Source organism: Anolis sagrei, chromosome 3 (assembly GCF_037176765.1).
Source record: "Anolis sagrei isolate rAnoSag1 chromosome 3, rAnoSag1.mat, whole genome shotgun sequence".
Lineage (NCBI taxonomy): Eukaryota > Metazoa > Chordata > Lepidosauria > Squamata > Dactyloidae > Anolis > Anolis sagrei.
In genome coordinates this window covers 187,377,697-187,403,984 of record NC_090023.1, presented here as the reverse complement: position 1 = coordinate 187,403,984, position 26,288 = coordinate 187,377,697, and the positions used below count along the sequence as shown (strand labels likewise).

The 26,288-nt window shown below is 42.4% G+C and overlaps 1 protein-coding gene across 1 annotated transcript; it reads left to right on the top strand.

Annotated features, from left to right (window-relative positions):
- The first annotated feature begins 910 nt into the window (after positions 1–910).
- On the top strand, positions 911–24,505 carry CCNJ (cyclin J). The gene is made up of 6 exons (XM_060768693.2): positions 911–1,167; positions 3,824–3,949; positions 17,533–17,743; positions 19,993–20,292; positions 20,389–20,548; positions 23,282–24,505. Exons 2-6 carry the CDS (start codon positions 3,881–3,883, stop codon positions 23,673–23,675), a joined length of 1,134 nt encoding a protein of 377 aa, XP_060624676.1. The 5' UTR covers positions 911–1,167; positions 3,824–3,880; the 3' UTR covers positions 23,676–24,505.
- The last annotated feature ends 1,783 nt before the right edge of the window (positions 24,506–26,288 follow it).

Here is a 26,288-nt window from a genome sequence, read left to right as displayed (position 1 = left end):
TCCCTTGTGACGCCAGCTCCACTGGCTGCCAATTAGCTTCTGAGCACAATTCAAAGTGCTGGTTTTAACCTACAAAACCATATACGGTTCTGGCCCAGTTTACCTGTCCGAACGTATTCTCCCCTATGAACCATCAAGAGTGTTAAGATCATCTTAGAGAGGCCCTGCTCTTGGTCCTGCCTCCTTCGCAGGCAAGTCTGGTGGGGACGAGAGACAGGGCCTTTTCTGTGGTGGCCCCTCGGCTATGTAATTCCCTCCCAAATGAAATTAGATCTGCCCCTTCCTTCAGATTGAGTTGGACACGATTTTACCTTGGTGAACGGCTTTTATGTAATTTTATGTAATTTATATGATTTTTATATGTAATTAATAACTTAACGTTGTGTATTATGTCTAGATTTTCAGTGTTAGCATTGAATCTTTGCTGTTAGCCGATCTGAGTCCCTCAGCAGAGGTAGAGAAGATCGGGATATAAAAGTTTTAAATAAATAAATAAATAAATAATATCCTTCTCTCCAAAGAGGGAAATCCTTCCTCTGAATTACAGCCTACAGCACCTTAACAAATCCGTGGCGGTCACCCATCCAAGTTGCAACCAGGGCGGACCCTGCTTAGCTTCGAGGCTCAGGTGGGAATCCAGGGCTCGGAACACACCTAAGCCCTCCTTGCGCAAAACCTGAGCACGTGACGCTGCTCTTCCAACCCCTCCCGAAAGGAGAGAGAGAAAAAAAAGAAGCCTGAGCGGCTACGGCGCTCGGATTGGCCCAAAAACTTCCTCGGCTTTGTAAAAAAAAAAGAAAAAAGAAACGGGTGCCTCTTTCCCCTCTCTCTCTATCTCCCCCTCCCTCCTCCCTTTCCCGAACCCGTTTTGCATGCGGCGCTGGGATTGGAGGGCGTGCCCAGCTTGGAACGTCAAGGCGGGCGGCGATTGGCGGAGGCGCGGCCGCATGTCTGGGGGCTCCTGGTCTTTGTATACAAGCCCTGGCTCCGGGGAAGCGAGCGCTCCCACCATGGACGGGGAAGGCCAGGGCTAGGCCGGGATGGCAGCGGGATGCGGCCGGCACTCCTCCTCCTCCTCCGCCGAGGGGTCTTGAGCTCCGGCGCCGGGAATGGGCGCCTCGGCCCCGGCGGGGGACAGGGACTAAGAAGCGGCGCTGCGGGCTCCGGGTAAGACGCCGGGATCGCCTCCCTCCCTCTTGCCTGACTCGGCCGGGCCCTTTGTTCCTCTCGGGAGGCTCCCCACGGGCCTCGAGGAGGAGGAGGAGGAGGAAGAGGAGAGGCCGGCCGTTGCTCCTTCGGGAAAGAAGCCGGCTCCCTCCTTTTCCCCGGCCCGATCAGGGGTCTCCTGCCAAGAAGGAAGGCCCTCCCAGGTCAGCAGTCCTCCCCTTTAAGGACGCCGACCTCCCCCCTCCCCCTTTTAATTCGGCTCCTCTCCTCCTCTCTCTTCCCCCTCTTTCTCTTCTTTTTGCTTCTTCTCTCCTTTCTCCTTCCACCCTCATTTCTTCTTACTCCCCACCTCCACTTCTATCTTCTCTTTTAGTTCTTCTTCCTCTTCTCTTTTTCTACTCCTCTTCAACTCCACCTCCATTCTTCTTACTCTCCTCCTCTTTAATTTTTGTCCTCTCCTCCACTTCTTTATCGCCTCTTTTAGTCCTCCTTCCTCTTCTTCTCCACTTCCCCTTCTTCTCATATCCAACTTCCACCTACTCTTCTTCCTCTCCTTTATCTTCTTACTCTCCTCCACTCTTTTAGTTCTTTTCTCTTCTCCTTTCTTCTCTTCCCTTCTTCTCTTCTCCAACATCCCCCTCCACTTCTCCCTCTCCTCCTCCTTTTCTTTATCTCTTTTCCTATATTGTCCTCTTCCCCTTCTTTCCTCCAACTTCCACCTCCTCTTCTTACTCTCCTCCTCCACCACTCCTACTTTATCCTCTCTTTTAGTTCTTCTTCATCTCCTCCTTTCCTTTTTCTCTTCTTCCCCTTTCCTCTCTTCCCCTTCTTCTCTTCTCCAATATCCCCCTCCTCTTCTTTCTCTCCTCCTTTCTTCTTACTCTCTGGCTCTTACATTTCTTCTTTATCTTCTTACTCTCCTCCTCTTTCATTTCTTTTAGTTCCTCTCTCGTCCTCCCCTTCTTTTTCTCTTCTTTATTCTTCTCTTCCCCTTCTCTCCTCCAACTTCCACCTCCTCTTCTTCCTCTCCTTTATCTTCTTACTCTCCTTCACTTCTTATTTATCTCCTCTTTTACTTCTTCTCCTTCTCCCCTTCTTTTCTTCTCGAACATCCCCCTCCTCTTCTTCCTCTCCTTCTTCTTACTCTCCTCCTCTTTCATTTCTTTATTTCTTTTAGTTCCTCTCCTCCTCCCCTTCTCCTTTATTCTTCTCTTCCCCTTCTCTCCTCCAACTTCCACCTCTTCTTCCTCTCTTTTATCTTCTTCCTCTCCTCTACTTCTTATTTATCTCCTCTTTTAGTTCTTCTCCTTCTCCCCTTCTTTTCTTTTTCTCTTCTCCTTTTTTCTCTTCCCCTTCTTCTCTTCTCCAACATCCCCTTCTCTTCTCCCTCTCTTCCCCTTCTTTTCTTTTTCTCTTTTTCTTTATTCTCCTCTTCCCCTTCTCTCCTCCAACTTCCACCTCCTCTTCTTACTCTCCTCCTCCACCACTCCTACTTTATCCTCTCTTTTAGTTCTTCTTCCTCTCCTCCTTTTCTTTTTCTCTTCTTCCCCTTTTCTCCTCCTCCTCTTCCCATTCTTCTCTCCAACTTCTGCCTCTTCCTCTCCTCCTTTCTTCTTACTCCCCTCCACTACTTCTTTATCTCCTCTCTTAGTTCATCTCTCTCTTCTTCCTTTTCTCCTCCCCTTCATTTCTTCTCCTCTTCCTTCTCCCACTTCCCCTTCCTCCTTCTCCTCCATGGCCCCTTCTACGCTGCCATATAATCCAGATTATTACATCAGATAATCCACGTTGTCTGCTTTGAACTGGATCATGTGAGTCTACACTGCCATATAATCCAGTTTAACGCAGATAATCTGGACTTTCTGTAGAAGGGACCCACTTCTTCCTCTCCTCCTTCCTCCTCTTCTTTTTCATATTTTCCTTCTTCCTTCACAGGAAGGAATGCGGCCTGACGCCACTTGAACCACCTTGGCTCTCAATCTTATGGAGTCAAGAGAATTTGACAAGGTCTTTGGCCTTATCTGGGAAAGAGTGGTGATGCCTCACCAAACTAATTTTTGCAGTTTAATAGGCCTTTCCCATATTTTTACGATAGGCCCAATTAGGAAATGACATTTATAACCCAGGAACAAAAAGTTTGTTACTAAGGACCTTTCCCCACAGCTATATAATCCAGAATCTCAAGGCAGGAAACGCCACAATATCTGCTTTGAACTGGGTTATCTGAGTCCACACTGCCATATATCCCAGTTCAAAGCAGAAAATGTGGGATTTTATTCAGCTGTGTGGAAGGGGTTATAGAGTAGGGTGTGTGTGTGTGTGTATGTGCAGGGGATCCAACCCCAGCTGTATGACTCTCTCACTGGGGAATTGGGGAGGAAAGAAGAATTACAGCAGGCAGCAACTGGCTGCCCCACTTCCCCCTCCTCCTCTTTTTCTGAGTGGGATCAGCTGCGGCCCCAACTCCAGATCCCTCCTTTCCTCGGAGAGAGGTGGGGTCCTTAGGAAGTAGGGGGAATCAGAGAGAAAAGAGGGGGGTTGGCTTTGAGTGGAGTGCAAAGGCAGGCCTGGCATTGGAGGGTGGATGAGCGGCCTCTTCGGAGCCACTTCCACCCTTCTTCTCCTTCACTCCTTCTTTCTTTTGCTCTCTCTGCAGCCTTCAGAGTTGCCGCCCACTCTTGCTTGCCTGCCGGGCCGCCTTGCTTCGTGTCCCATGGAGCTGGAGGGGCAGTGGTGGAAAGGACAGCTGGCCGCCGACATCCACCAAGCGCTCCGCTACAAGGTAAGCTCCCTGCGCAAAGCCTGAACAAGGGCCCACCATTACCTTCCCTTCTGTCCCAGTTTTGTCCCAGATCAGAAAGTTTGTATTAATAGATCCAGGCTGCCGGACTCAAAGTTGAGTGTCACTTTGGGTGCCCTTTTCCTTTCCTCCTCCGCTTTTTCATCTGCCTTTTCTTTCTCCTTTCTCTTATTATCCTTCCTCTCCTCCTCGTCTTTTTCTTTTTCCCCCCTGTTCTTCATTTTCCCTCTCCTCCTCTTCTTCTCTTCTTCGTCTTCTTTACTTAATAATAGTAATGATAGTAATAACAAAATTTAATAATAATCTATATAAATAAAAATATAATGTTTGTTTGTGGGATTAACTGAACGCAAAAACCACTTGACGAATTGACACCAAATTTGGACACAAGATACCTAACAACCCAATGTATGTCCTTCACTCAAAAAAAAAATGATTTTGTCATTTGGGAGTTGTAGTTACTGGGCTTTATAATTCACTTACAACCAAAAAGCATTCTGAACTCCACCAACATTGGAATTGAACCAAGCAGCCAGGTTGCTAACAGGAGTGGCACTCAGGGAGCACACCACTCCTCTGCTGCGCCAGCTCCACTGGCTGCCAATCTGCTACCGGGCACAATTCAAGGTGCTGGCTTTAGCCTATAAAGCCCTAAACGGTTCTGGCCCTACTTACCTCTCCGAACGCATCTCCACCTATGAACCGACTAGGACATTAAGATCGTCTGGGGAGGCCCTGCTCTCGGTCCCGCCTGCATCGCAGGCGCGGTTGGCGGGGACGAGGGACAGGGCCTTCTCGGTGGTGGCCCCTCGGCTGTGGAATGCCCTACCTGTGGACATCAGACAGGCCCCTTCACTGCTGGCATTCCGGAGGAAGGTCAAGACTTGGCTTTACGAACAAGCATTTGGCTAAATAGTGCAATGAATACATGAAGATGGTACAACCGAAGATAGGAATTGGTATAGAATTATGATTACGGATTCTGATTTGTTTGCTGAGGCTTATGATAATGATTGTTTTTGATCTGTATATCTTGTATAATGTATTTTTAATTATCTTCTTTGATATTGTTATGATAACCTTTACTATGTAAACCACCTTGAGTCGCCATTCTGGCTGAGAAAGGCGGTATAGAAGTAAAGCAAATAAAATAAATAAATAAACTTGGCACACAGTTCTCCCGTGACCAACAGAAAATACTGGAAGGGTTTGATGGGCAGTGTCCTTTGGTTTTGGAGTTTACCTACATCCAGAGATCAGTGTGGACTCAAACAATGATGGATCTGGACCAAACTCTACACAAAGACTCAATATGCCCAAATGTGAACACTGGTGGAGTTTGGGGAAAATAGAATCTTGACATTTGGGAGTTGTAGTTGCTGGGATTTATAGTTCACCTACAACCAAAGAGCATTCTGAACCCCAGCAATGATAGAATTGGGCCAAACCTCCCACACAGAACCCCCATGTGGGCCACAGCAAAGCGTGGCAGGGGACAACTAGTAATCTATATAAATAAAAATGTAATGTTTGTTTGTTGGATTAACATAACTCAAAAACTACTGGATGAATTGTCACCAAATTTGGACACAATACACCTATCAGGTCAACAAGTGACCATCACTCATAAAAACACTGAAAAACACAGCGGAAGAAACTTAAAAAGCCAAAAAAAAATAAATAATACTTTACAAAGCATGCATAAAACCACATATATATACACACAAAACACATATACACAAACTGAGCCACAGCAACGCATGGCAGGGGACTTATTATTATTATTATTATTATTATTATTATTATAAAAATCAAACTGCAAAGGCTCTGTCATAAACCAGTAAATATCTCAGCCGGCATTTGGAAAAAGTAAACATTGACAGAACTATCTAAGGCCACCTTACTTGGATCTGTGCGCACCATTCGAAAATACATCGCACAGTCCTAGACACTTGAGAAGTGTTTGACTTGTGATTTTGTGATACGAAATACAGCATATATAGATCTCATTTGCTGTGACATACTGTGTTTTTGGGTCAGAATAATAATAATAATAATAATAATAATAATAATAATAATAATAATAATTTTTGTCATGTCAGGAGCAACTTGAGAAACTAGAAGTCGCTTCTGGTGTGAGAGAATTGGCCGTCTGCAAGGATGTTGCTTAGGATATTTTGATGTTTTACCATCCTTGTGGGAGGCTTCTCTCATGTCCCGCATGGGGAGCTGAATCTGACAGAGGGAGCTCATCTGCGCTCTCCCCAGATTCGCACCTCTGATCTGTCAGTCTTCAGTTCTGTCAGCACAAGAGTGTAACCCATTGTGCCACCAGGGGCTCCAATAATAATGATAATAGTAATAACGAAATCCAGCATATAAATCTCATTTGCTGTGGCATACTGTGTTTTTGTGTCAGTATAATATAATAATAATAATAATAACGAAATCCAGCGTATATATCTCATTTGCTGTGACATACTGTGTTTTTGTGTCATTATAATATAATATAATAGTAATAACTAAATCCAGCATATATATCTCATTTGATGTGACATACTGTTTTTTGTGTCAGTATAATAATAATAATAACAAAATCCAGCATATAGATCTCGTTTGCTATGAAATACTGTGTTTTTGTGTCAGTATCATATAATAATAATAATAATAATAATAATAATAATAATAATAATAATGAAATCCAGCATATATATCTCGTTTGCTGTGACATACTGTGTTTTTGTGTCATAATAATAATAATAATGATATCCAGCATATACATCTCATTTGCTGTGACATACTATGTTTTTGTGCCAGTAAAATAATAATAACTTTAATAATATCCCGCCACCATCCCCCCGAAGGGACTCGTTGTTGTTTACAGACAACACAAAGTGCCTAAAATCATACAAAAAAGTAAACACAATATAAAATACAATAACACATCAGTTTGCACTCAATCAATTCAGAATCTCCTCTTCATTGTATTTCCTTTTCCTCATCTTCTCCTTCTTCCTCTCCACCTTTTTCTACTTCCTCTCCTCTTCTTTCTTCTTCTCGAGGTGGGACACAGGGAGGAAGCAGCTGCCTAGACTCTTTTTTTTTTCTCTCTCCGTCTCGCCCATCTCCCACCCCACTTCGGGGACATCAAAGGATGCAGTGGCTCATACCTCTTTTGTCTCCCAAGCCTTAAAAAATTAGTTTGCACAAGGAAAGGCTTGACCTTTTGTCAGTTGCTTCCAAACTTTCAGCCTTGGAGTATTTTCAGAGGGATTTGATGGTTTATGTGTCTGTGTTCATTCTGACAACAGCCCCGACTGGTTACGTCTCTTCACTTTCTTGTGACGTTGTGTGCTTTTGTGCCATTTCTGACTTACGGTGATCCCAAGGCCCTTTCCACACAGCTGAATTAAAATCCCACATTATCCGCTTTGAACTGGAATATATGGCAGTGTGGACTCAGATAACCCAGTTCAAAACAGATACTGTGGGATTTTCTGCCTTGATATTCTGGGTTATATGGCAAGGTTTGATCAGATACGATTTGCTTTGGTCTTCTTCTGATGCTAAAAGAGTATAAAACTTGCCCATGCTCACACAGTGGGTTTCTGTAACCAAGCAGGAATTTGAACCCTGATTTCCAGAGTTCTACTCCAATGCTCGGATCATGACACTGTAGGGCCTTCCAGATAGGCGCTTTATCCCAGATTATCAGGCAGTGCAGCGGACTCATATAATCCAGTTTCAAGCAGTACACCTTGGATCAGGTCCTGGGATATAGGGCCTGTCTGGGAGGGCCCCATGCTGGCTGTTTTTTTTATATTAGTTACTAGCTGTCTCCTGCCATGCGTTGCTTTGGCCAGTCTGTGAATATGTGATTTGTGTGTCTTTATATTTGTGTATATGTGTGTTTGCATATGTATATGTGGTTTTGCACATGTGTTGTAATGGTTTTTTGTGGCCTTTTAAGTCTCTTCTGTTGTGTTTTTCAATGTTTTTCTGAGTGATGGTCACTTGTTGGCCTGATAGATGTCTTGTGTCCAAATTTGGTGTCAATTCGCCCAATGGTTTTTGAGTCATCTTAATCCCACAAGCTAACATTACATTTTTATTTATATAGATTGTTGTGTTTCTTGAGACCTGTAGCAGCCCTATTGCAGACTTTTCTTGGCAATATTTGTTCAGATGACATTGACAATTGTCTTTCTCTGAGGCTGGATCTGCACTGCTAAATAATGCAGTTTGAACTGTGTTATATAGGTCTACACTAACCATATAGTGCAGTTCAAACTGCATTATTTGGCAGTGTAGATCCAGCTTGAGAGTGTGTGGAACAATTGAGGTTAGAATTCCTAAAGATGCTACTAAAAACGGGACTTACCAAATTTAATGGGATTTTCATCTAGACTCATGACCCCATGAACTGAAAGTTTGAAACTTTAATATTTAAGTAAACTATGATAACTTGCATTGCCAGTTTCAGTGGACCTCACTGTGGGTGAAATTGGTTGCAGTCCTTTGCAGTTACCTGACAATGCACTGAACTCATTTGCACGTTTTAGTTTTTTTTCCCATGTCAGGGCGACTTGAGAAACTGCAAGTCGCTTCTGGTGTGTGAGGATGGGCCATCTGCAAGGACATTGCCCAGGGGACGCCTGGATGTTTTACCTTCCAGTGGGAGGCTTCTCTCATGTCCCTGCATGGGAAGCTGGAACTGACAGACGGGAGCTCACCCCACTCTCCCCTGATTCGAACTGCCAACCTTTTGGTCAGTAGTCCTGCTGGCACAAGAGTTGCCCACCTGGGCCTCCTATTTGCACTGTTGAATTGCCATGGCTCAATGTTATGGAGTCATGGGAGTTGTGGTTTTGCGACAGCTTTAGCCTTCTCTGCCAAAGAATACTTGGCAAGCTACAATTCCATAGCATTAACTCCTGATAGTTGAAGTGGTGTCAAACTGCATTGGCGGAACAGTGTAGATTCATTGACACTCATTGTTTACCATTGGTTTCACAAGCTTGGAAGCAAAATTGCTCCGTTCACATCATGGAAAAGGAAATTTTAATTCGACCCTTCTATTTGCGGACTCTATTATATGATTCCTGAGGATGCTCTCGACCCCCAGGAGCATCATTTGAAAGGGGTGTGAGAATCATAGAATTGGAAGAGACCTCATGGGACATCCAGTCCAACCCCCTGCCAAGAAGCAGGACAATTGCATTCAAAGCACCCCCCCCCCCCGAACAGATGACCATCCAGCCTCTGTTTAAAAGCCTCCAAAGGAGTCTCCAATACACTGTGTGGTAGAGAATTCCACTGCTGAACAGATCTCACAGTCAGGAAGTTCTTCCTAATGTTCAGGTGGAATCTCCTTTCTTGTAGTTTGAAGCCATTGTTCCATTGCATCCTAGTCTCCAGGGCAGCGGAAAACAAGTTTGTTCCCTCCTCCTTATGACTTTCTCTCATGTATTTATACATGGCTATCATGTCTTCTCTCAGCCTTCTCTTCTTCAGGCTAAACATGCCCAGCTCTTTAAGCCACTCCTCATAGGGCTTGTTCTCCAGAACCTTGATAATTTTAGTTGCCCTCCTCAGGACACATTCCAGCTTGTCAACATCTCTTTTCATTTGTGGTGCCCAGAATTGGACACAGTATTCCAGGTGTGGTCTAACCAAAGCAGACTAGAGCATGGGTAGCCCTGTATATAGAAGGTACGAGAAGGTATAGAAGGAGGTTCAGCGAGCATAATTTGTGTTCTGTTTACAAAAAGACTGACTGGCATGCCTGGGTGTGTCTCTTGCATCTCTTTTGTGGATTGGAGTCTAAATAAACATGAAGGAAGTCTGAGAAGTCTGAGTTGTGTTGTGTGTTGTCTGAGTCACGGTGTCCGCTTGACATAGCATGTAGATCTGGGAATACTTAACACTGGCATTGTTCCTTTTTTTGTGAGAGGAGTGTGAAAGAGGAGGAAGGCTGAATCAACCTTTTTGTGCTAAGTGCTTTCCCTGCAATTTCAGAAGAAAGAAAAGTTGCATGATGTTCAAGCCTCCCCAACTCCACCTGGGGTCCTTTCACACTATGCAAAAGCGATTCCCCTTTAACTGCTCTGGTTTCATCCTCTGGAATCCAGGCATTTGCAACTCTCAGCTGGAAAGCTCAACTGCTTCACTACAAATCCCGGGATTTCGCAGGAGGCAACCATGGCAATTAACATGGAAGCACAGAGCAATAGCTATGTGATGACAGGGCCCCCGATCATCTCTTTCTTTACTTGAGATAAGGGTGGCCAAATCGACCCATCCATCTTGATAACCCTGTTTCTTTGAAGAAGAGACCCAATTGCTCTCCTGTCTTCAGGAACAGCAACTTGAGTCGGTTTCGTGGGCCTCCTGTTTTGATTAATATTGTACAGTTTTTTATTTACTATTTATTTACTATATTTATATACTGCCCCTCTCAGCCCGCAGGCAACTCGGGGCGGTTAACAAAGGCAATGCCAACTACAGTATAAAACATTTTAAAACATTAGCATAAAACACAAAATCACAATAAAATCAGTTACCACATAAATCATAAGTATCTTAGTTAAAAACGTTGTCCAGTCTCATCATCCAATCGTCCCAATTTCCTATGTCAAATGCTTGCTCAAACAACCAAGTCTTAATCTTTTTCCGGAACGTTAAAAGGGAGGGGGCCAATCTAATTTCCCTAGGAAGGGCGTTTCATAACCGAGGGGCCACCACTGAGAAGGCCCTGTCTCTCGTTCCCACCAGGAAGGAGAGAAGGAAGGAGAAAGAGAGCCAGGGAAGGAAGAACGAAAGGGTGGAAGGGAAGGAGGGAGAGAGAAAGATGGAGGTAAGGAAGGGAGGTAAGGTAGAAGGAAAGAGAGAAAGAAGCGTAAGATAGGATGGTGAGAGAGAGGAGAGCATGAGAAAAGAGCCCAAGGGGTCGCACTGCAGCCCTGGGCCTGGATTTGCCCGTACCTGGTGTAAATACATATAATCCAGTTCAAAGCCGATAATGTGGAATATCTGATTTTGTAATCTGGATTCTATGGCAGTGTAGATCCAGCCTTTGACATTATTGCCTATTCTACCTACAAAGAAAGATAGGACCCAGTTCTTGTGGGTTTTTTCGGGCTATATGGCCATGTTCTAGAGGCATTTCTCCTGACGTTTCGCCTGCAAAGATAGGACCATTTTGTGGGAGGTCATTGCCAGCCGAGCAGAAAGCTCAACATGAGTATATTCAATGGCATTTCCAGCAGGTTTAAGGAGGCCAGGTCAGGAGAAATTCCTTATTTTTAAGTCTACTTAACTAAGGGTGCATCTACCCTGTAGAATTAATGCAGTTTGACTGCCATGGTTCAGTGCTATAGACTAATGTGAGTTGTAGTTTGACAAGGTATCATCATCATCATTATTACATTTATTGCAAGTCTCCCCCAAAGGGGACTTAAAACAGCATTACCCATCTCTGCCAAGAAGTGCTGCTGTCTCATCAAACTACATCTTCCGTGACTTTCCTTTTGAGTCATGACAGTTAAGAGTAGGGCCAAGCTACAATGTAGAAACCTCTTTCAGTGTCCTTGTGGAGATCAAAAGCCAGGCATACGTAAACATAATCTATATAAATAAAAACGTAATGTTCGTTTGTGGAATTAACATAACTCAAAAACCACTGGACGAATTGACACAAAATTTGGACACTATACTCGTAACAGACCAACGAGTGACCATCACTCATAACCCCACCCCAAATAGCAGAAAGTATTTAAAACCCAAAAAAAGCTAAATGATGATACAGAAAATAGGGAAGGGGAGAAAGAAAAAAGGAGGTCAAGAAAGAAGGGAAGAGAGATGGAAACAAAGAGCAAAGGAAGGAAGGAGAGAAGTAGAGAAGGAAGAAAGGAGAGAAAGAAGGAAGGAAAATAAAAGGCGGGGGAGAAAGGAAAGAGGTAGAGAAGGAAGGAAGGAGAGAAGAAAAAAGAAAAGGAAAGAGGGAGAGAAAGAGGGGGGGAAGGAAGGTTGGCCAGAGCAACGCGTAGAAGGTACATCTAGTAATACTAATAATAATAGATGCACCCTATGTAGCTGATACATAGGGTACATCTGTTTGATTTGTCTTTGTAATTACAAAGTGGACCGTTCTGCATTCAAATCAAACTTGAACCATTTGCCACTTTGGAAGCATCCTGTGTTGTCAGAGAAGCCTTTGCTTGAAAGGTTCCATCAGGGAAACTTCTAAAGACTTGCCCTGAAATCTATGGAACTGAGTAGAAGATCTGAACACAGATTCATGGGAATGGGGCTGAACTTCATTAAGAATGATAGAAATAAGATAGTAGATTGCGGTACCACAGAGAGTGTCATAAGAGTGGCTCAGTTGTGCCTGTTAAACAAACATTAAGACAGCTGACTAAATGGGTAGCTGTGAGATTTTCGGGCTGTATACAGCCTGGAAAACTCACAGCAACTCCATGATTTCAGCCATGAAAGCCTTCGACAACACAGCTGACTAAGTGCTTAAAATCCTGATCAGATAATTCTGTGTCTATTCAGGTCTCTTTTCTGAAGGCTAGCTTAGGCCACAGATTCAGAAAAATCAGTGTATAAATATTTAACTCTTGTTGTGTAGTTAACATTTGCTGCTGTAAAGAAATTCCATAAAGGAGGTCAAATTCTGCCAGTGTTTAGGGGAATAAATGGAAATGTTTGGAGGATTTCTCAACCTTCCTAGCGTTTCTCAACCTTCCTAGTGCCGCGACCCCTTAACCCAGTTTCTCATGTTGTGGTGACCCCCAACATTATTTTCATTGCTACTTTATAACTGTAATTTGGCTACTGTTATGTATTGTAATGTAAATATCCGACATGCAGAATGTATTTTCATTCACTGGACCAAATTGGGCACAAATACCCAATACATGGGGTTGGGGGGATTGATTTTGTCCCTTGACAGTTGTAGTTGTTTGGATTTATAGTTCACCTACAATCAATGAGCATTCTGTACTCTACCAACAATGGAACTGAACCAACCTTGGCACACATGACCTACAGAAAATACTGGAAGGGTTTGGTGGGTATTGAGCTTGAGTTTGGGAGTTATAGTTCACCAACCTCCAGAGAGCACTGTGGGCTCAAACACTGGTGGATCCAGACCAAATATTGGCACAAATACTCGATATGCCCAAATGTGAACAGTGGTGGAATTTGGGGAAAATAGAGCTTGACATTTGGGAGTTGTAGTTGCTGGGATTTATAGTTCACCTACAATCATAGAGCATTCTGAACCCCACCAACAAGAAAATTGGGCCAAGCTTCCCACACAGAACTTCCACAACCAACAGAAAAATACTGTGTTTTCTGATGGTCTTTGGCGACCCCTCTGACACCCCCTCGCGATCCCCCCAGGGGTCCCGACCCCCAGCTTGAGAAATGCTGACATATACTAACTTTCAGTGTTGGGGTTTTGTGTGTGTGTGTGTTCTCACAAATATGTGAAGAGTCGTACCTATTTTGGAGAGAGTTTCTGTGCTTTTTAGGGAGCCTTTAAAAGAATATGTGGTCACCAAAGACAGCTTTGCTACACAAAGGAAGGTTATACTGTATTGCCTGAATGCTTACATCTGTGCAACTCAGACATAAACCCTCCCCGAAGAATTAGGGCAACTTTACAGGAATTACTAGTTAATATACTGATTGAATTCAGTCAGCTGTGTAAATGCTTGGAACCTATGTATTACCCTTGTTGTATGTACTAGCCTCCAGTCATAGGAATGCTGTCTCAGCAGTTATTGCTGCTGCAAATGTCAGATGTTGATTAATAATGGCAAGCCTTTCTTTCCAGTTTAACTCTTTCCCAAGAGCCTTGTGCCCTTCGGCACGATGCCTCAAGCGGACAGTAAACCCCGGACTGTCCTTTTGATCTTGGGCAACTTCCTGGATCACTGACGTAATGGCACATGCTCCCAGGGTGGCCTTGTTGATTCCTAGGTCCACTAAAAAATTGTAATTTTTTAGACCATGAATTACCTGCACTGCTTGAATTCTCATTAGTCGGATACTCAGTCCAGATTTAAAGCGGAAAGCAGATACATAGGAGTATTTTCTGTGTGAAATCAATGATCTTGTGTAGTTATTGTCCAACCATTCTTGTTCAGTTGGAGTAGATCAGTGTCCTGGATTACAGAGAGAACTCTTAGTTGAACACAGTACTAATCAATATGTATTTATTTTATTTATTTACAACATTTTTGCCCCGCTCTTCTCACCCCCACCCCCCCCCGGGGGGGGTACTCATAGCAGCTTACACTGGCAACAAATTGATATAACAAATAATATCAATATAAAACAATAAATAGAACAACAGATTAAAAACAATTAAACATTATTATCGTAGTCATATAGTCATTTTCATTATTATCACAGTCATATAGTCCAGTTCGATGTCCAAAGTGCTATCATTCCTGCTAGCCAAAGGTCTGGTTCCAAAACCATGATTTCAGTTTTTTCCTAAATGAAAGGAGGGAAGAAGCTGATCTCATCTCGCTAGGGAGCGAATTCCACAGGCGGGGGGTCACTACTGAGAAGGCCCTGTCTCTCATCCCCACCACACGCGTTTGTGAAGCTGGTGGGACCGAGAGCAGGACCTCCCCGGTTGATCTTAAACTTCAAGGTGGAACGTAGAAGGAGATACGTTCGGACAAGTAAGCTGGGCTGGAGCCATATAGGGTTTTATAGGCCAAGACCACCATGTCGCTAAAATTCAGGTAGTGCTCCATGACAATGCTGGTCATAGAGAGACAGAGATATCTCAGATTGCATTTCTACTAGCTGACATAATAGAAATATTCATATTTCAGCGGCTAATTCACAATGCAAGTATTGTGGGAGATCTTCCCATTATACTATGTAACACGATTTTTGTTCCTGGGTTATAAATGTCATTTCCTCATTAGTTCTATAATAAAAACATAGAAAAAGCTGTTTTTGTGGGACATCCTGCAGCACATTTGGCTATAATTTTTCAACAAATATCTCATGAAGTCTCAACCACTTCAATATTGTTTGTGGTAGCCACGAAAACAAAGTTTCTGGAGTTTTAACAAGTACTTTCAAAGTAAGTACTGCACAATTAAACGGGAAATAACACTTTCAAATTTTGTTAAATGGTGTTATTTATGAAATCTCTCCAAACTCCTTGCCTAAAAACTGGTTAGAGGGGGAGAATTTCAATTGGGATAGCAGTATAGGGTCAAAGAGCAAAATCTCTCGTCCTCGGCACAAATCCAGTTGGCAGCAACAAGCAAAATCTTGAGAATTCTGATGAAAGTTTCAAGTATTTTGGCCCCCACGATTGGATTCCTTTGTGTTGTATAATATTTATTTATCATGTCAGAAGCAAATTGAGAATACAGTTGTAATGTATTTTTAAAACCACAAAGTTAAAAACTTGGCATTATACTAAATTTCCTTTGACCAGAAGCTGGCCACTTGAAGTGCCTCTGGTGTCGCTGTAAGAAGGTCCTCCATTGTGATTGTGGCAGGGCTCAGACTGCATTATAGTAGATGGTCTGTGGTTTGTTCTTCTCCACACTCGCATGTTGTGGACTCTACTTTGTAACCCCATTTCTTAAGGTTAATTCTGCATCTCATGATGCCAGAGCACAGTCTGTTCAGTGCCTTCCAAGTTTCCCAGTCTTCTGTGTGCCCAGGAGGACAGTTTCTCATCTAGTATTCGCCACTGATTGAGGTTCTGGGTTTTAGCTTGCCGTTTTTGGACTTTCACTTGCTGAGGTGTTCCTGTGAGTATCTGTAGATCTTAGGAAGCTCATTCTTAAGTTAAGGCACTAGCTTGCTGGCTGATATCTGAACAGAGGATGGGCTGGAGATGTCAGTGCCTTGGACCTTTCATTACAGGCTGCTACTTCCTGACGAATGTCAGGTGGTGCAATACTGGCTAAACAGTATAATTTCTCCAGCGGTGTAAGGTGTAGACATTCTGTGATAATGCGGCATGTCTCGTTCAGAGCCACGTCCACTGTTTTGCTGTGGTGAGATGTGTTCCACACTGGGCATGTGTACTCAACAGCAGAGTAGCAAAGCACAAGAGCCAATGTCTTCATTGTGTCTGGTTGTGATCCCCAGGCTGTGTCAGTCAGGTTTTGTATGATACTATTTCTAGCACCCACTTTTTGCTTGATAGTCAAGCAGGGCTTCTTGTAAGTCAGAGCACAGTCCAGGGTAACTCCCAGGGATTTTGGTGTGTTGCAATACTCCAGTGGGATTTCTTCCGAGGTAATCCTCAGAGCTTGAAATGCTTCATAGAATCAAATGCTTGTCTGTTCTTAAGATGGAAAGCACTTGTCTGCATTTTAGATGGATTAGGAATCAGCTGGTTCTCCTGTAATAGGCAGTAAGAGCACCTAGAGTTTTGGAGAGCTTCTGTTTGACCATTTCTAAGCTCCCTGCTTGAGCAGTGATGGCACGATCGTCAGCATAGATGAAACTCTCTGTCCCAACTTGCAGTATGTTGTATAATGTCATGCCTTTTTTTCATCATAAAACCTTGAAAGCTTCAGGAAATAAGCATAGTCACAAACAGTTTGTGAAGCAAAGGAGAGTTATCCCATAGTACACACTTGTTTACAGTTGAACATACTCAGTTACTCCATACTGAATTTCAAACTGGAAAAACTTGGATTTACATTTGCAGCTAAATCACCTGCTTTTGTCTTTGGAATATGAGTTCTTCCATTTAAATCTAAAGTGTGAGCTTATGTTATAGCTCTATGGGTTTTTGTTGGGTTTGGTTTCCTCCTGTTGCCACTGCATCCACTTTTGCTTCTCATTGCAGGAGATTTTTGTAGCATTTGCTTGCACTTTCTTAAAACTGTGGTAGGTTTTATTGAAGTAGTCCTCCTGTCTGAAGGACGACGTTTCTCCTCTTTTTAAAAAAGGGTTATTTTGCATACACAATAATTAACTAATGCAGTGTAAATTTAAAAGTGTTTAAAGGAAGTTGGAGAAAGAAACGTGTTGTTCTGATGTGTCTCAGAATTAAAAAGAAAACCTCTCAAACCTGGGAATGAAATGTAGCTGCTGATGCCAGGAATTGCCAGAATATAATCCAGAACAATACAAACATCTTGTCGAAGACTTTCATGGCCGGAATCACTGGGTTGTTGTAGGTTTTTTCGGGCTATATGGCCATGTTCTAGAGGCATTCTCTCCTGACGTTTCGCCTGCATCTATGGCTTAGCATCCTCAGAGGTACTACCTCTGAAGATGCTTACCATAGATGCAGGCGAAACGTCAGGAGAGAATGCCTCTAGAACATGGCCAAATAGCCCAAAAAAAACTACAACAACCCAATAATTTGGGTGGACACACACAGTAAGACATATTGCAGCCTGTTGACACATTTGCTCCTTCTGGAGAAGCCTATAATCCTAGTAGTCTTTTCCTTTTATTTAATAATAGTTAATTGTAGTTCAAGTGCCTAAACAGTGGTTGTGTCATCCTGAAAATACTTATTATTCTCTGGATTATTCTCCATTTAGGAGCTGAAGCTGCCCTCATATAAAGGCCAGTCTCCGCAATTAAATCTCCGAAGATATTTTGCAGACTTGATTGCCATTGTGAGCAACCGCTTCAGACTCTGTCCTGCTGCTCGACATCTTGCTGTTTATCTACTGGACCTCTTTATGGACCGTTATGACATCTCCATTCAACAGCTACACGTGGTTGCTCTTTCCTGCTTGCTTTTAGCGAGTAAGTATAAAGCAACAGGCTTAACAAATTGATCTTTCTCAGACTAGCAAATGAACAAGTTTGACCCTTACTCAAGTCTAGCAAGTGAGTGGCTTTGGTCTCTAAACCTCTTAAGAATCATATATCAACATCATCTTGAATTCCAGTTCTGGTACACTTGGCCAAATTCTGTTTCTCTTTATTCACATTGTTCCACAGACTAGAGTTTACAACTTTCTTGGTTAACTATTTTCAAAACCGAATTGCTACCAAACCCAACATATATTAGAATATTTCCCAATTGTCACTTTATGTTTCCTGAATGTAGTTCTGCTTGAGTTTTCCTTAATGGTATTCTCCCTTCTTTACATACACAATATCAGGATTTTTCTTTTCAAAGTTTAACCACAGGAAGCACCCAGGCTTTGAAGATGCAAGGCCATTTAATGCTAATCAAGGTGGCCAATTGTAACATTCACACTTGCCTCAAACAGACAAGAATTCTTTCTCCCACCCTGGATATTCCACAGATATATATAAAACCCCACTTGCCTAGTTTCCAACAGACCTCACAACCTCTGAGGATGTCTGCCGTAGATGTGGGTCAAGCGTCAGGAGAGAATGCTTCTGGAACATGGCCATACAGCCCATAAAACTCACAGCAACTCAGTTTTACAACTGTTGCCCATTTTTCCCATTCTCAGTTAACGCTACCCAGTTTTCCAAGCTGTTGTAATCACCAAATGCTGTAGGTTATTTGAAATTGCAAGAGAGATGCAGAAATGTGAAATAGTTTCATTCATATCCATGCGTCCCTTGCCAGAACATTCTTCACTGTGAGCAGAATGATTTCCAGTATTATTGTAGCTATTTCAATAGATTTTGGGTCAGAAGTGTTTAGCCTTTTACAACAAAAATAATGAGTCTTGTGGAACTTTAGAGAGCAACAAATCTTATCTGAGATGAACTTAGCTGCATCTGATGATATTGGGTAGAGTCAATGAAAGCTTATGACAAATAAAACTTATTAGTCTTTAAAGGGCTGCAATTTTTTTTTGTTCTTGATTGAACTTGAAAATTTGAAGATACAAATAGATTATTTCCAAGTTATGCAGCCAAATGACAAATACAATATTCTGATTAAGCCTTTAAAAATACACACATATACACTCACTCCCAAACCCTGAACTAAAATTTTGCTTTTTTTAAAAAAAAGTTATCTCCAATATATATCTGGAGATATATGTTGGATTCTCTATCCACTGAAAATCAGGATGTCACTAGCAGAAAATACACCTGGTTGTGCTTACCATCGAAAATATATTGGAATTTTTTCCCCAGGACATGGTTACAACTAATTTATTCATTTATTATTATTTCACATATTTGTATCCCGCCCTTCTCACTCTAAAAGGGGACTCAGGGCAGCCTTACAGCAGGCAGCGATTTGATGCCAATACATATAAATATAAAAATAAACAAATACAATTAAAACCATACAATTAAACATTAATTATTAAAACATCAGTTAAAATCACAAAATCCAGATCCATAGTCCAAGGCCTGTCCAGTTGTCAATTCCATTAGTCCGTTATCCTTATTGCACTATTTATTGGTTGAATGCTTGGTCCCACAGCCACATTTCCTCAAAGACAGAAGGGAGGGAGCTGACCTGATTTCTTTGAGGAGGGAGTTCCATAGCCGAGAGGCCATCACTGAGAAGGCCCTGTCTCTCATCCCCATCAATCACGTTTGCAGTGGTGGTGAGATCAAGAGTAGGGCCTCCCCATATAATCTTAACTTCTGAGGTGGATTATAGAGGGGGATACGTTCGGACGTTCAGACAGGTAAGCAGGGCCAGAATTGTTTAGGGATTTATAGGCTAAAGCCAGCACTTTGAATTGTACTCAGTAACAGACTGGCAACCAGTGGAGCTGGCATAACAGGGTTTTGTGCTCCCCGTACACTGCTTCAGTGAGCAGTCTAGCTGCCGCCCATTGGACCATTTGAAGTTTCCGAACAATCTTCAAAGGCAGCCCCATGTAGAGCGCGTTGCAGTAGTCTATTTGGGATGTAACCAGAGCATGGTCAAATCTGACTTCCCAAGGTACAGGCACAATTGGCACACATGTTTTAATCTTATAGCAACTGTTTTTAATAATGCATCTTCTCATTTGGCGATATGATGCTTCAGATGTGGAAACATACATAATCTGTTTGATCAAATAGTTAACCGTGTAACGGTTTTTCACTTTCTCATTTCTCTCAAGGTAAATTTGAAGAAAAGGAAGACAGTGTGCCTAAACTTGAACAGTTAAACAACCTGGGTTGTATGACCAACATGAACCTGGTCCTAACTAAACAGAACTTGCTGCACATGGAGCTGCTCTTACTGGAAACCTTTCAGTGGAACCTCTGCCTCCCAACAGCAGCTCACTTCATTGACTATTATCTCTCTATTGCTGTCCATGAATCGGATCTCCATGATGGATGGCCAATGGTTTGCTTGGAAAAGACAAAGCTGTATATGGCAAAATATGCGGACTACTTTTTGGAGGTATCCCTGCAAGGTACGCATGGCTTTGTTCTAAAGACACCCCCCAGTTCCTTAGTTCTACAGCTAATACTGTGTTTGACTTAACTGTGATCCTCCAATGTCTCTCCAGATCATGCATTTTTAAATTATGCCCCTTCGCTAGTGGCTGCTGCATGTGTGGCTTCGTCAAGGATTATCTTGCGTCTTTCTCCAACATGGCCGGCGCGACTCCATCGTCTCACTGCATATTCCTGGGACTTCTTGGTGCCATGCATTGAACGGCTATTGGTGTAAGTGTTTACAGTGGTGTCTCACTTTGGTAGCCTGGTACGCTTAAACTACCGCGGCATCTCAACACATGCACACGACCATGCGTTTTTCATAGCTTTCCCATTCTGCAGAAGTGGTTATTTATTTATATTCCTCTTTTCACCTAAAATGGGAAAACAAGGCAGTGTTCTAGCCGTTCTCCAGGGGTTGAGAACGGCGGGGTAAAAATGTTGTAAATAAATAAAATAAATAAATTCTAATATACACCAGTATTCTACATCAGCTACTTAGTTACACGTGCATATCTAAGTAATATCACCTGGTCCAACTCATCAAGCCCACCATAATAGCCAGCAGTCACATTGACCAATGGAGGTCTCATCCACTGCCAATTGGGGCACAAGGAAGACAGCACTTCCAGTCCCCTCCTACCAGTGAATGAGGTTTCAACAATCAGAAGCAGGACCACTGCCATAAGCCCTCATCAGAGCTTTGCTCACTAATAGGAAACACCCCCAATGGCGCAGTAGATTAAACCGCTGAGCTGCTGAACTTGCTGACCAAAAGGTTGGTGGTTCAGATCCAGGGAATGGGGTAAGCTCCTGCTATTAGCCCCAGTTTCTGCCAACCTGGCAGTTAGAAAACATTCAAATGTGAGTAGATTGAATAGGTACTGCCCTGGCAGGAAAGTGATAGCACTCCATGCAGTCATGCCAGCCACATGACTTTGGAGGCGTCTTTGGACAACGCCAGCTCTTCGGCTTAGAAATGGAGATGAACACCACCTCTCAGAGTTGGACATGACCAGACTTAATGTCAAGGGAAACCTTTACCTTTACTAATAGGAGGAGCTGGAAACATCCTCCTCCTTGTGTCTCAACTGGCAGCTGAGCAGACCATTTTTCAACCTATGCTGCTGATGGCTGTTGTGGTGGATTGGGGAAACATTTGGGATCATGGCAATAGTAATAGAATCGGAGACTACAAGGGCCATCCGGTCCAATGTATTCTGACATGCAGAAAAATACAATTGAAGCACCCCTAACCCATGCCATCTTGCCTCTGCTTAAAAAACCTCAAGTGAAAGAAACTAACCCACTCTGAGACAGCATATTCCACTGCCAAACAGCTCTTACCACCATAATAATAATAATAATAATAATAATAATAATAATAATAATAGTCGTTATAGTCTTTAAATAGTCTTTATTTAAAGTCTATAATCATCATCATCTTTATAGTCTTTAAATAGTATTTATTTAAAGCCAACAAACAACAATAATAATAGTCTTTATTTAAAGTACTCTGGCACAAGCCAGTAAAGGTGGTCCCAGTGGTGATTGGCACACTGAGTGCAGTGCCTAAAGACCTTGGCCTGCACTTAAACACAATCGGCGCTGACAAAATTACCATCTGCCAGCTGCAGAAGCCCACTTTACTGCGATCTGCATGCATTATTCGCTGATACATCACACAGTCCTTGACGCTTGGGAAGTGTCCGACTTGTGATCCAATTCAAAAGCCAGCAGAGTGTCTGCTGTTCTCATCTTGTGTTTCAAATAATAATAATAGTCTTTATTTAAAGTCTTCCTAACTTTCAGGTGGAATCTTTTTTCCTGCAGTTTGAATACATTGCTCCATGTTCTAGCCTCCAGAGCAGCAGAAAACAAGCTTGCTCCTTCCTGAGTGTGACATGTTTTCAAATATTTAAACATGTGCCATAGTCATCACATTCTTGACTGCTGAACACTTACGAATCCATAATTTTGGGTTACAAATCTTCAACTGCAATACAGAATGTCAGTCATGGTTTTATTGTTATACTATGTTGGAATTGCTGCATGCTAAAAACAGATGTGCAGTAGGTGGGACTCCATTTATTGTTGTATTGGCCAACAAAGAACCACCAGAGAAAGTACTGGTCTCCATCAAGGACACATTGAAATGTTTTGTATATGCATATGGCAGTGGTTCTCAACCTTCCTAATGCCGTGACCCCTTAATACAGTTCCTTATGTTGTGGTGACCCCCAACCATAACATTATTTTCTTTGCTACTTCACAACTGTAATGTTGCTGCTGTTATGAATCCTCTTGTAAATAAATATCCGATATGCGGGATGCATTTTCATTCATTTGGAACAAATACTCGATACACTCAAAATTTGAATACTGGTGGGGTTGAGAGGAGGATTGATTTTGTCATTTGGGAGTTGTATTTTCTGGGATTTATAGTTCACCTACAATATCAAAGGGCATTCTGAACTCCACCAAGGATGGAATTCAACCAAACTTGGGACACAGAGCTCCCATGACAAACAGAAAATACTAGAAAAGTTTGGTGGGCATTGACCTTGTGTTTCAGAGTTGTAGTTCACCTACATCCAGAGAGCACAGATGCATCTGGACCAAATTTGGCACGAATACTCAACATGCCCAAATGTGGACACTGGTGGGGTTTTGATAGACCTTGACATTTCGGAGTTGTAGTTGCTGGGATTTATAGTTCACCTGTAATCAAAGAGCATTCTGAACTCCACCAATGACAGAATTGGGCCAAACTTCTCACATGGAACCCCCATGGCCATCAGAAAATACTGTGTTTTCTAATTGTCTTTGGCGACCCCTCTGACACCCCCTCGTGACCCCCCCCAGGGGTCCCGACCCTCAGGTTGAGAAACACTGGCATATGGGATTGGTGGGTTGTGAATTGTAGCCATAAAATAAAATAAAAGTTTTAATTTTGTATTCTAGTGCCCATGATAACGATGTGAAAGAAGCCAACAAGCAAAAAGGACATACTTCGCAAGCTGCCCAGCCCAGTTTATTTCAAACGGCGGCTCAACCTCCTCAGCAGCATATACACCACTATATTCAAGCACATCAGACCCCTTTGCAGTATTCTCAAACAGCAACGCAACAGAACTGTCAACCAATTGTGTCAGCTGGTCCCACACCATCTTACCCACTGCATGCTTGTCCAGCTAGTTTACAAGGTGGTATCCAAGCTCGAGGCCACGTGCAGACTGCTACCGGGATGTCCCTAGCTGTACCAATAGAAGTGAAGCCATGTTTAACTGTTTCATACAACCGAAGCTACCAGATTGCCGGACGTTATCCTTGTATTACTCCATGCTTTGAGAGGTGATAACTACACCGGGACCCTATATGCTATCAGTATCAACTAACATGGAGGGCTGTACTCATTGCTCATCTGAATAGAAATGGAAATGGGTGGAATCCATTTCCCTTCCTCAAAAATTGCTCAGGTGCAGAATTTACAGATATGAGAACATATCTTCCGAAAGAGTGTTAAAAGTCTCAGAATATTGGGGGAAAATATTTCAGACTCACAGAAGCTGGGTATACTCTACTACAAACTTTCGTTCTGACTGCACTGAATTCACATTTGTCTTCCCATAAAGAGTGACCACTATTGCACACCTCTGCACAGTATTGACTTAAGATTAAAATCCATGAAGTGCCATCATTTTTCTGAAGATGGGGAAGCCAAGTGGGAGAGAAGTGAGAATCTCTTCACTTAATCAATGGCTGTTTCCCATCCATACCTGTGGATGAGGTTTTGCGTTATAATGCGTTAACATTTATATATGTCTTCTATTTCAAAAGGAAAACTTGTGTCTTCATTGAGATCATTTAGAGGTAAATTGTCATACTAACTCAGGGAATAATCAAACTACTGTAATACTGGTCTGTATTGTGGAAGTCGTGATCTGGAGTTCTCTTGCTTGTGTTAATTGCAGTTGTCAATGCCAAAGGGAATTCAGATACTCATCCAGGCTATTCCCTTCACTCAGAAATGTGCTTTCTAATGAGTGGGGGAGTAGGGTGCTATCTTTAAACAAAGCCAATGCTGTACCATAGCTTATGGGGAATACCTTCTGTGGTTTCCCCGAATTTATGCAACCAACTACTTGTATCCAAAAAGTTCTGTATTGTTGTTTTGGTTTTTTTTTTCATTGCATGAATTCCCAGTGTTTGCACTGGGGAAGCACAACTCAAGTGCTTACAAGATATACACGTCTTGTACTCAATGGCTATAGAAGGAACAAGAAGTGGAAATTCGTACCTCCAGCAAAGAGCTATGTTTTCTGTCTCTACTATGACATTAATAGTGATTCTGATAATTTTATGGCTTGAATCTGACAGTCACACTAAGTGTGCTACTTGCGTAACTATCAGAAGTGAGAGAGCTTAATCAGAAGAATTATTTTAAATGGGGGGAGGAACTCAATGCTAGAGAATGTTTCATATGGAAAGGTCCTCTAGGTCACAAAATTAAAAAATTACGTTGCCTACCCAAGGTAGATATGAAAAGGAAGCTATGGCCATTGGAAGTATAGGGTAGCACTTGCAACCTTTGGTCTGGGAATATCTTGGGCATGGAAAATATTGAGCATGGGGGCAGAATATTGGGGTGGCGAACATGAATATGGAAGTTAATACAACTCACTTTTCCTAGGGAAGAAGAAACTATCCTAAATGTATTGTCGAAGGCTTTCATGGCCAGAATCACTGAGTTGTCGTGGGTTTTTCGGGCTGTATGGCCATGTTCTAGAAGCATTCTCTCCTGATGTATTGTCGAAGGCTTTCATGGCTGGAATCACTGGGTTGTCGTGGGTTTTTTCAGGCTATAGGGCCATGTTCTAGAGGCATTTCTCCTGACGTTTCGCCTGCATCTATGGCAAGCATCCTCAGGCACCCTACCTCTGAGGATGCTTGCCATAGATGCAGGCGAAACATCAGGAGAAATGCCTCTAGAACATGGCCCTATAGCCTGAAAAAAAACCCCACAAGAACCTATTCTCTCCTGATGTTTCACCTGCATCTGTGGCAAGCATCCTCAGGGATTGTGAGGTTCACAACCTCTGAGAATGCTTGCCACAGATGCAGGAAAAACATCAGGAAAGAATGCTTCTAGAACATGGCTACACGGCCCAAAAAACCTACAACAACCCTGTTCTAAAACACTTGACATTTTGAGAAATATGACATTACCAAATGCCATTTTTTTAAAGCGCTAAACAGGTTGCAAGAAAATATTCTTTAATTTAGAGGAGAAGCAATCCTCTGTCGTGGTAATTATTTTGTACCATAATATATTTTTGGAGGCATCTCTCACAAAAAAGAGTGAATTTCTGAAAGAGGGATGGAAAGCATTCATACAGCATCTTTTATACGCTAGGGAATTTCTTGCTCCTTCTTTCCTATCCCCATTTTAGTGTTAGCTTTGTTCTCTTTGTCTTTCTTCCTCCAGAAGGGAAACATAGTTAAGAGTGGGAAGGTCTTGTTCTATGGTGTACATTTCCGATGGCTTCATTTTTAAATGAGGATGAAGGATACAGAATGCATCTGGAAGAGAAAGATACACATGTCCGTTTTGCAATCCTATATGAAAAACTCAATTGTTTGACTACCTCAATAATACTTTGAATGTACAGTCTTGTGGTGATCCGTGACTTGAAATACCAGCAAGGTGCATTGGTTTCATTTTCATCCTCCATGTGCAAGACAGCAAAGTAGACTTACTAATAAATCAAAGAAAACTATCTTGTAGGCCTTTACATGCAAAACCATTAGCTAATTAACACTGGAATTATGGGGAGGGAGGGGTAATTTTTCTAGTTAACACCGTAAAGCCTACATAGGGAATCTTGTTTGTATTTAAGTCATTAGACTTACTTGTTTTTTTGTTTTTTTTAAGGATCCACTACATGCTATTGGGTTTGTGGCTTTCTTC

What these genes read in the sequence shown, in the direction of transcription:
- CCNJ (XM_060768693.2), top strand. Translation starts at nt 3,881, where the DNA reads ATGGAGCTGGAGGGGCAGTGGTGGAAAGGACAGCTGGCCGCCGACATC. An exon ending in ACCAAGCGCTCCGCTACAAG is followed by an intron (nt 3,950 to 17,532) that starts GTAAGCTCCCTG and finishes TTCTCCATTTAG; the next exon opens with GAGCTGAAGCTGCCCTCATA. An exon ending in TTCCTGCTTGCTTTTAGCGA is followed by an intron (nt 17,744 to 19,992) that starts GTAAGTATAAAG and finishes ATTTCTCTCAAG; the next exon opens with GTAAATTTGAAGAAAAGGAA.